The sequence below is a fragment of the Micromesistius poutassou genome (genome assembly GCF_964030765.1).
Source record: "Micromesistius poutassou genome assembly, chromosome: 5".
In the NCBI taxonomy this organism is placed as follows: domain Eukaryota; kingdom Metazoa; phylum Chordata; class Actinopteri; order Gadiformes; family Gadidae; genus Micromesistius; species Micromesistius poutassou.
Genome location: NC_140275.1, coordinates 1,489,262 through 1,501,029, shown reverse-complemented (window position 1 = coordinate 1,501,029; position 11,768 = coordinate 1,489,262). Strand labels below are relative to the sequence as shown.

Here is an 11,768-nt window from a genome sequence, read left to right as displayed (position 1 = left end):
TGTGTTGTAGGTGTACCTTTTCTATTGTCTGGTTTCATGGTCAAATGCTCATTCATTTCATTCATTCAGTCATCATTCCCTCATTCATTCATGTTCAAGAAGAGTAGATGAGCTAACCTCTCCAATATACAGCTACCCTCCATGATAACATCATCAAACAAACAAAAGATAAAATCGAAATAAAGAAAAAGCACCAACTGTTAGAGATTATTAGTTCTTTTTTAATCTGAATTGTCCATTAACAGTGGCAGAAAGGTCTTTGCCATGGCTCAAATGAATAAACATAAGACTGTAATTTACAACCAGACGCAGAAGTGCGGTACATTATGGTTTATGAATATTCGATTAAACCTCACACGACAACAAACACACACACTCATTGTTTCATGAATAACTCATGTGAACAACTGGCTTCCAATATTGCTTTTGTAATCTATATTGATTCGTTTTTTTTAATGTTTCCGTGCTTTACACTCACTTGAGAAGTATTGACTTTCCCGATAAGATTGTGTGGTTTTTAGCGAGCTCTTGACCCTTTCCTCGAGTCATCCATATTTTAGTGGTCTACGGCATTTCTTCAGCTTTAGGCAAACACTGCTGATCAGATAGTGAAGTGTGTGTTCAGCGTATCAGGGCTGCGGTCCGTTCTGCGTGATGATATGGTGACCGCATCCAGGGAGGAATTTATTGTTTATTCTATTGCAGCAGAAACCTGAATCGTTTTACTGTAGGTCAAGACCGCCTTACATCTCCTTACGATGAGATAATTATAATCAAGTCCCACACAAGTCTCTTTATCAAATCATCAATATCAATTTATATTTCACCCATCTGTAGCATATTGTCTAATCATTTGGGGCCCATTTATTTAAAACAATGAAGATGATATCTCAAGTCTTATCAGACTTGGCTTTTTCAACAAGAATTTGACCTGAATGTGACCTAGTCCCGTTCAATAGCCAGAAATAAAGAGCAGAACCATAGTAAAAGTGTATATTTCCCCAGTTGGCTATAAAATTGTGTAGCCTGGAGACTTTCCGAAACACGTGACTTCCCATTATTTTCCCTCCACGGATCAGTCTGGAGCGGGAGTATCTGCCTTGACAGACAGACTCCTTCAGCCAATCAGCGTAACACAACTTGTGACACCATCACACTGCACTGTTTAAGGCGCGTTCACGGTCCTGGTGATAACGAGACGGCTCGCCAGTGATGACGCTCACGCTTACGCGTGTTCCCGACAGCGACCGTTCATGTGCACTGCGTTGGGAATCTAAAAGTTAGTCACAGCAGGGGTTTTTTTATCCGATAAAAAACAGTCAGAACTAAACAGAACTTAGTAGGATCAGTTTCAAGTTTGCACACCTTTATTTCCTTGTAGCATATCACCTACTATCCTTTTGCTTTTATTTATGAGAAGCACATTGTATTGCCACTGTATGGAAGGCTACACTTGTCCTTATTTAGAGCTGGTTTGGAGCTCTAAATCTACTATGGAGGTAGATTTGTGTCTTTATTATGCAATCAAACAGAATAGGTTTGAGAGCAAAACTTTCCACACTGCAATCAAAAGATAGATTTGAGAGCAAAACTATCGACACTGCAATCAAAAAATGTTTTATTGCAAGTAAAATAAATGTGATTAAAAATGTATTAATGGGAATCCAAAAGTTTTGTCTGCAAATCCAAAAGTTTTGTTTGCAAATCCAAAAGTTTTGTTTGCGAATCCAAAAGTTTTGCTTGCGAATCCAAAAGTTTTGCTTGCGAATCCAAAAGTTTTGCTTGCGAATCCAAAAGTTTTGCTTACAAATCCAAAAGTTTTGCTTGCTGTTGAGCTGAAACTCCCTCTCTCGTTACTAACTGTGGATGTTGCCAAGCTGTCACTCCGATCAAGACTGGCCAATAGAGACGTGTCTTACATCTTTCGGCGTAGGTCCCGCCCACAAGATTCAGCTCAACAGCAAGCAAAACTTTTGGATTCGCAAGCAAAACTTTTGGATTCACAAGCAAAACTTTTGGATTCGCAAACAAAACTTTTGGATTCGCAAACAAAACTTTTGGATTTGCAGACAAAACTTTTGGATTCCCATTAACACATTTTTAATCACATTTATTTTACTTGCAATAAAACATTTTTTGATTGCAGTGTCGATAGTTTTGCTCTCAAATCTATTTTTTGATTGCAGTGTGGAAAGTTTTGCTCTCAAACCTATTCTGTTTGATTGCATAATAAAGACACAAATCTACCTCCATAGTTTACCAGTACACAACGTTTAAAACTGAGCAAAGTCGATGCCATTGCCAACAGACGGTTACAACGTCTGGATTTTTTTAAAAACGGGAATTTATGTTGCACAACTTTATGTGCAATTATTTTAAAATCAACACATGTATTTTGTTCTTATGTCACTAATTATTACTAAAACTATAGCGTAATTGACTACTATAAAATAGAGGTAAATACAGCAGGGTATTTTTCTGTCAACTCACGCCCCCTTGTGGTAGCAGTCATTACTGTGTTACACGGGCCGTGAAGAGTGGACAGAGTCGCTTACCAAAAGCCAAGCGATGCACGCTCGATTAGTGGCCCGGGGCAGCACGCTGCACCGAAGCGGGGCTTCGATATTCAAACAGGTTTCAAGTGGTCTAAAGACCATGCACTAATGCGAACGTTTCCCATATCTGGCTGGTAAACGGTGAACAGAGACATAGGAATTCTTAACATCAGATACCGTTATGTTTATTTTACACCCTATTGATAATTTCACAGATGGCTACTGCCTTTAAAATAGGAGTTCAGCTCTTCCCAAGCCCGCAACCCTTTTGGTAGAGCAGACTTCAACCAAATTGTCCACGGTGAACCGTTTGCCTTTTGTTGGGTTGTTGGGCATGCCCATAAAACCCGACGCAGCCCAGGTCGGTCCTGCGTTCCCACGGAAAGGCGCTTCTTTTGTTGGAGACGCAGCGGCAGGGCGGCGGAGCGGCAGAGCGGCAACGCGGCAGAGCGGCGGAGCAGGAGGAGGGGATAAAGCAGAGATGGGAGGAGAGACCCGCGGGGGGAGTCGGGGGACACAGTGTAGTAACAACACGCCGAGGAGCGAGGGTTCACCCAACGTGCTCCGTCCCTCTGCTCTCTCCTCCGACTCACGGTGGCTTGTTTTGGGAAGGTTTGGAGAATCCTAGGACGGGCCGCTAACCTGTTGGTAAAACGCATGTGATTAGGAATCAAATTCGTGGTTGTAACTTACTTTCAGCACCCCGGACAAAGGAGGAACTGTACGCTTTTTTCGTTTACAAGCGAGGGAACTTTAAAAGGACTTCAGTTCGTGTGAATTGGACTCGGATGGACTATCCGGATTAAGTCGGAAACGTGGAAAGTGTTTTGGCGAGTTGTGCTTTTCAGAGATCTCTAAAACTTGTTGTTTTCGCACTGGGAGTGCCACCAGAGATGTGACCACCTGCGACCTGGGACAAATTCATGAGGAGCGTTTAAAAAAAAACATATTCCTTCATAGGGAAAAATGTTTTTCTAAATGTGAGGTTGTTGTGCCTGGGGAATAGGCCTACCGTCAATGGATTAACTGATTCGACTTCCTACTTTGATCTACAGAAGTGCCTCCAGTAAGGTAAGGCGACGCTGTGTGCACCGACCGCCGCAGCGGTGGTCCTGAAGCCCCGTCCCTCCTCCAGCCCCGTCCCTCCCCCAGTCCACTACTGTTGTAATTTATCCCACATGTGCTCGTTTAGTCTGGAAAGTTTAGAAACAAGGAACAATTAATATGAACACCATTCTTCATATTCCGTTCGTCACGTGTCACGTTTCAGGTGCCCGGAGTTATCTTTGACCTGCGACGCAAAGCTCCATCTGTGAAATCGAAGATGTATCATGGAGGTTCATTGTTGTAATGACGTGTACGACAGCTATAAACAAGGCACGACTTGTCAATAGAAAGCAACTCTTTTGGACATCCTCCTCAGTCGATCCGATTGGTGACAAACAACAAAAACACAACAGACAAAAGATGCACCTGTTTTCCTTAATCCTTTCACAAACGGGAATGAAACGAGAAATTTGTGTTCCACTGTAGGGGGGCCCCAAATAATACTAATTCTAATAAATAAGATGGTTCCAGTCTGGGTCGACCCAGTTTGCGGTGGGTATCAAGGAATCCAACCTTTGTTGGTGTAACGTCGGGCCATAGACTGGGTCCAGCCTCAGTGTGCATGCTTATTACAGGCACCACTGCACAGTGTTTTCTGTGCCTGTTTTCTTCCATCCAATCCCACACAACCTGGAAATCCTTTTCTTCCCTCAAGGACAATAGCAAGACACAACACCCCATCGACACTGATAGACCTCCACACGAACGAGAATGATAAAGTCCCTTACTCCTCGCCCCTGACCTGATCTGTTAAGGGTTAGGCTCCAGGATCATCAACATTTAGGCTCATATCTGATTCACCAAGTTTTTGGAATATGGCAGATACGCCATACATATCAAACAAACAATATGACAGATAAGCTGGAGGCCAAACGTGACGCCTGTCATAATGTCCACTGATTTGACTTTAACATGTTTATTGTCTTGCTAAATGGTGTGGAACTGCAGGGAAAACGTTACAGGAGTAATAAGGAATATATTGAGGGCCTGAGTTACAGACACGAGATAGCAATAGCATGCAAAGAAAGTGCATTCCACACTATTTTAAACCCCATCAGATCTCTGACTCCTGTGGACTTCAACCAGACAAGGTAAACCCTCAGCTGATTCTCAGCAACGTAAGAGGACATTGAAACCAAACGATTGAACTGAAGGGCGTTGTCGAGAACGACTGTATCGGGACCTCCCACTGTCGTCCTGCTGGTTCTCATAGCCTCCAGCCCATCGCTTTAACGCGGTGTCGTAAAAAAAAACCTGTAACATTGGTTTTGTCAAACAGATGTAATACAGAGTTGGGGTTTGGACTTTGTTTAAAGAGATGTCTATGTTTATTTGAGGTCCAGGGTGCCTTCAGTAAACCCTGAGGCCTCACCCCTACCTATGAAGAACATCATTCTCCCAACAGTGCAAAACAACTTGGAAAATGGTCTATATAACAATAGTTTCAGTAACATATAAGCTAAGGCTACTGCACACTTATTTCAGCAAATTTCAAACCAAATCCACATTAATTATCAGTGCACCACTACGTTGTTATTATTCATCTTAATAAAGGATGAATAAATGTGTCATGCGAAGAGCTGATGAAAGGCAGCAGGGTTCTCCAGCCCGGGAATCAGCCCTCTGCTTTCCCCCCGACCCCAGGGTCACCTCCGTCTGCTCCACTAAGTGGCTTTCATCTCCCAAGAAACCTCCACCACCTTTTATAACTCATAAGACACGTCCTTCAGGGGTTTGTGAGGAGCGTTTGGCACACTGCCTCAAAGGCTGCCCAGCTTAAACAGAGGATATAATATACGATGGCTGTCACAAGTTATGTTGACTCGGCCTCCACCTTGTTTGTACTATAAGCTCATACACAGGGTCGTAAAGCCAGGGAGATGTATGACTATGAGTATGGCAATGTGCTCTTACACAATCACCCTCCCAACCACCTTCACGGACAAATGAGCGATAAACATAATGCACGTTGGCGTATGTACTTTGTAGATCACATCGTAGGTGGGCCTACCCTCTCCCCCCATCCATGTCCATATGGGTTACCCCAACACACACACGACCAGGGATCAATGGCCTGCCTGGGCAGTACAAGCCACCCGTGCACAACTAATTTCCTATCGTAGTAATTAAATATCAATACAAATACAGAATTAGGCAGGAATGCTGCCTCTATAGAAGAAAATAATTGATTAATTGATTACTACTCTGCATGAGCTGGTCCCCGTTCAGTGCGGTGGCCTGATTTGTGATCATCACACGCAAACCGAACTGTGTGGGCCAAATCCCAAGCACAGGGGAGTTGTTGACTTGCCGTTGTGTGATAAGATTCCGGTTTGGCACCTGCTCCAGTGACACTCCTCGTCCCGCAGGCTGGCTTGCGCCGAAGCAGTGGCCTTTGTGTGGATTAACCAGGATTACTCAGAAGGCCTCGCTCCTGCCAGGCCTTCCACTGCTACCACCCACCACCGCATCACTTACCATAAGAACACACACAGCCATCGTCCATCTATTAGTGATTTTTCATAGAATTAAGTCAGTTGATTGTTGGAAATGTAAATCAAATGCTGTTAGCGTTTAACTACTGTTAAATGCAAAGTAACATGTAGATCTTTTTTTAATTCATGATTTGGTGTTTTTTGTACTTCTTGTTCTTTTGGAACAAAATGAGATTTAAACATGCATGCTGTTTAAATCTGCTGCGTTTGCCGTCTGTTAAATCTTCTTTACGGTGCTTAGCCAAATCTGAACATGTTTGAATCCATGCTCTGCATAGCACCATGGGAAGGGTTATCTGACATGTATTAGGCCTAAGTCATTCAACATGCTCACCACTCATAATCGGAAAGATTGTATGAGACGGTTTATGAGAGATTACCTTCCCAGAGAGCAAGGCAACACTGTCTTGTAAAACAGTATAATAGTCTGTAGTATTACGGACTATTATATGCTATTAATTTAGCATGGGGTTGGATTAAAGACTCTTGATCAGTTAAGGTTAAGGCTGTAGTCGGCTAGTCTCACCGGGGTCCACACATTACCCATCAGACACAAACAACAGAACAGATTTGCATGCAGGTCTGTCTGCATGCTGGAATGTAGAAACAGTATTCAGGTTTGAGACCTTTGTGTGCTGCACTGTCAGAGCCTCCATGCTCACTAAAGGTACAGCCAAGATGACAGAGTGCCGGTGATCCGTCCCTTTGATTTCTAATTCAATTACGCTATTAAGAGGAGTGGCGTGCGGCAGGCCAGGATTAGCTCGGCCGATTCAGGGAAACCTGGAGAAGGCTAAGTCATGCCTAGGTCCGAAGCAATTTGTGTCAATGACTTCCCGGGAAAGATGTGATTGGCCGAGAAGCAAGGTTTCCCCATGCATGTATCCTAGCTTAAACATTGGTGCCATGGGATACAATAGATAAGGGGTTGTTCCTTTGAGTGCCCTGGCGCCCGGCCGGTATGAGAGTTGCCTGATGGAGTGAGTAGCATCGCCCACAGCCTCAGCCACTTGGGTAAATCATATTCTGTGGTGACTCACTGTCGTTACCCAGCAGTTTGATGCATGTTTACATCTTGAGGGAACGAACACGTTTCAGAGATCACGACTGTTGTTGTTGAGTAACCCCTCTGTTGTCCTGAGGGATGTCTTGAATACGTTTTATTTCACATGGATCTCGGCTGTGGAATGTGTTTGTTTGTGAGTTCTACAGCAGTGACTCAGATACAAGACACTGGGAACTAGAGTCAGTCAGTGAAGTAAACCAGATAAGTAAACCAGTCAGATGGCTGGTTATACAGAGATGGATGGATAGATAGATAGATGGGATGGAAGGATGGCTGGATAGACAGACAGATAGTTAACCGTTATGCCATTAGTTCACGGAAAACAAAGGTTCCATGGAAATGACAACTGATAAACGACAGTAACAATTGAGACGATTTGTCCGGGTCTCATACAGGGGGAATTTGACTGACATGGTTAGAACAATACCACCCAATAAGCCTGCACCTCAACACAGCATCACGCGAGTACACCGGCGAATGTGGGCCAAGTACACCGAGATAAACACATCCGTCTACCCCGTCCTATCCGAGGAAGCTGGTTAACTCCACTGGACCTAAGTACCGGCATTAGCACCGAGAGACTAAACATCACCGCTGAATATTTTCATTCGCCTGGCGCTCCTGAAATACATCTGCTGTCCCGTCCACCACTAAGGAGAAGCCACAACCCCGCCTAAAAATAGTGTGCCTCTTATATCACTTTAATTAACTTAAGGTAATAAGCTGGTATTAGGGGTAGTGAATGAAGTTAGGACTGAGGGCCCTGGGAGGAAGGGACGGGAGCCAGCTCTTGTTCCATTTCACACTATACTTCAACATGCGCCTGAAATCCAATTTCAGCGTATTACCCCACAAGCCCAGCGACGCCTTGTGTTGATTCGCTGAAATCCCCCTAGTCTCCGCCGCCGCTGTGGGAACGGAATGAGGGAACGTTATTTAAACCAGCGTTATCCTCATTTGAATATGAGGATAATTCTGAATTAAATGACTTCCACTCATACCATTCGCGCAGCGGCGTTAGCCTCATGTGAGTGTGACTAATTAGCGCCGCCGTGCTTACATAGGGTTTAGTGCGTTTAAGCGGCGGTATTTAAGGCAACATCTGGGTTAAAGGATGTCGACCCGTCCTCACCTCTGCTGCGTCACCTGTCCGCTGGCGCCGGCCTAGTTAGCGTCAGCTCGACGAGGTGTCACCTCGTGTCTGAGCTGACACCTAATCACACGCGACCGGCTAATCTGCACCTAAACACGTAGGGCCGCAGTCAATCAGCTGAGTGGACGTGCATGCTACAAATTCACACACAAACACAAACAAACACACACATACACGCACGCACGCACGCACACACACACACACACACACACACACACACACACACACACACACACACACACACACACACACACACACTTCATTCTACTAGTTGGGAATTTATTAGCACAGGTCTGAACACAGATGAGACGTGACATTTCCCACTTGGTTAAGGATATTGAATGGCTTTGAGATCGGATGGTAACTTGAAGGATTCTAATTGTCTGGTGATGGTATTGGGAGGGGAGTGTTGTGTTAAGTTATTACGCTATAATGACATTTACCAGCATGGGTATGTGTTGATGATGACTAACCTGTGTGTGTGTGTGTGTGTGTGTGTGTGTGCGTGTCTGTGGGTGTGTGTGTCTGTGTGTCTGTGTGTGTGTTTGTTCTGTTCTGTGTGCGTCCCAGGTCGGGAGATGTGTGAAGGAGTGTGAGGGACGGCCATGGGAGAGGAGAGAAGGTGGCTTCTTCTGGCTGTCACCACCGCTCTGACCCTCTGTTTGCTGAGTAAGTACCTCCGCCCAACCACCACCACCACCACCCCGCTTCAGAACATTAACATACGAGATAACAGGTGATAGGGAACGTTGTTGCTGTCAATCTCTGACCCCAACGACACCCCGGAAGACAGATCTTTCAGGCCTTTTCATTGACCTCACCCCTTTCTCACTTAAGTCTGTGGTTATCCATGTATTCCGCTCAAAGCTTGTATTCTACCTGTTTAGGATCATGGCTTTCACAGCTAACATCCATGCCAAACACCCCACTGTTTGCCCCGTGAACTATGACAGGGCAACAAAGAGCGAGGCGGTGATATGATGCTCCGTGGTTAAGCTGCCAGACCAGAGCCCTGGTGCATACGGCCGCAGTTTATCAGTTTATCAGTTTATCCTTCGCCGTACATGGGGGGGGGGGAAAGTGATGAGGAGGTTGTTTCTGGAGCAGACAGAGTATGAGGATAAAGTCGCTCTTAAATAACAACACAGGGTGTGGATTGGGATTAATCTGGGATTTGCGCTATACCCCCCCTCAATCCCAAAACACGCTTTTGGTCGCAAGGGGTAGGGGGAGTGTGCACATGATCGCGCCTGCCATGTGTGCACGGCAGGGGGGCTGGCGGGGGCCCGTGGGGGGGCGGTGGGAGGCCGGTGGGGGGGCGGTGGCTCGGAGCCGGGAGATCAGCGGGGGAGGGGGGGGAGGGGGTCTGGTGCCCTGCATCAGAGCCCCCAACACTAGATTAGAGTGTAATCACCAGGCCAGATGAGTTGCAGGGCCAACACTGGCAGCCAGACACACACACACACACACACACACACACACACACACACACACACACACACACACACACAAATACATACAGTCACATACACAGTCACACACAGACACACACAGTCACAAACTGACATACACACAGTTACAAACAGCCGCACTCACACAGTCATGAACACACACACACACACACACACACACACACACACACACACACACACACACATGCACGTACATGAAATCCCTCACACTCTCACACACGCACAGAAAGAGACACAGAGAGTAGGGTGTAGGGAGAGAGAAAGTGAGATATAGAAGAGACAGAGGGAGAGACATACGATAAGAGAGAGTCAGGGAGTAAGAACAAGGGAGAGAGAGGGAGAGAGGGAGAGGACTCTAAGATGGAGGAGGGACGGCCCCAGGTGTCACTAATGGGATTGCAGTGTGTGTGTAGGCTGGGCTGCCTCCTTCTCCATCATGTCGCGGACTGCAGCGTCTTGGGTTTACATGCCCCCTGGGCGACGCTGCTACTATGCTGAGTACACGCCACAGAGAACATGGACTCCAGTCCAGCTCCTTACTAGGAATTCACGCCTCGTCCACCCTGGTCTCCCCATCATAGTCCTCCGTCGAGGGTGATCATAGCCTCCGTTCCCCTATCAGCGTCTGTTTCCCCCTACCCCTTTAACACATCACACTTTGAAGCAACCCAGATTTCGTCGTAAAGTTTTTACGACGGCCTCTCTGCGGAGCAAACGAGCCGAGGAGGAACGACCCCCCCGACGAGGTCCGCTCGGTGCGTCATCCTCGGCTGTAACTCTGCGTTTCCCGGCGCCCTCGCTGCCCGCGTGCGACGTGATTCATGTGTTCGCTGCTCGGCCCGGCGCCAGGTTACATCACCGCCTGAGATCCTCATGAGCGCAGCATGGCCGCGTGTGTGTGTGTGTGTGTGTGTGTGCGTAACTGTGTGTGTGTGTGTTCTCCCGTCCTCCGCAGGTGTGTGTCCGGGCGGGGCATCGCTGGTGCGGGCCCGGGTGGGGCGCGTGGCCGAGCTGGGCTGCGACCTCGCCCCCTGGACCCCGGACGCCGCCGCCCCCGGCGCCGCCCCGGACCCCTTCCCGCTGCACGTGGTGGAGTGGGTGCGGCTGGGCTACAACGTCCCCATCCTCATCAAGTTTGGGGTGTACGCGCCCCGGGTGCACCCCAACTACAAGGGTAAGACCTCACCAATGAACGCCGTCGAGGTGGGCGGCAGTAGCTCAGGAGGTAGAGCAGGTTGGGCCGGTGACCCCAAGGTTGCTGGTTCGATCCCCGGCTCCTCCTAGCTGAGTGTCGAGGTGTCCCTGAGCGAGACGCCCTCACCCTGACTGCTGCTGACGAGCGGGCTGTCGCCCTGCGTGGTTGACTCCGCCGTCGGTGTGTGAATGTGTCCATGAATGGGTGAATGTCGGGCAATATCGTAAAGTGCTTTGGATAAAAGCGCTGTATGAATGCAGTCCGTCGACCATTTACGTCCCACAAAGACTTCAGCGAACGCTATAAAAAAGTGAAGTGTTTTGGGTTTCTAGGAGGATCTGAAGGTTCTTAATCTAGCTGCAGTGCGAGGGCAGCACACCGCCTCTCCTCTCCGTGCAGCTGGGACCTCGTTGGCCCCGGCCTGTGCCTCACCCCCCCGGGTTAAACCTCCCGTGGAGACCGCGCCACTTGACTGCACTCGCGGCCTTCGCAACGGGCTTGCGGAAGAAAATAATTAACAAGGGGTGGAGGAAAGGGGTCATGGAGCCGGGTCAAAGGGGAGCTTTACTTGGTTAACCTTAAAACCGGCATGATAATACCGTTGGTGTTTGCGGAGGTGGGCGAAGTGTTTGCCTTCGCCGACTTTCTTTTCCGCTGGGGTTAATCGTGAACCTTGAATTGCGACTCAAGTGATTTCAAACGGAGAGAGAGAGAGAGAGAGAGAG

General features: G+C 47.3%; 1 protein-coding gene across 1 annotated transcript in view; it reads left to right on the top strand.

Annotated features, from left to right (window-relative positions):
• Nucleotides 1-8,823: 8,823 nt before the first annotated feature.
• igsf9b (immunoglobulin superfamily, member 9b) overlaps nt 8,824-11,768 on the top strand; it is a gene marked incomplete at its 5' end in the record, with an annotated part of 16,065 nt that continues 13,120 nt past the window's right edge. Inside the window, 2 exons of the mRNA XM_084468888.1 lie at nt 8,824-8,827; nt 10,804-11,073. Coding sequence (XP_084325014.1) covers nt 8,824-8,827; nt 10,804-11,073 — 274 coding nt within the window. The remainder of the gene's footprint in view (nt 8,828-10,803; nt 11,074-11,768) is intronic.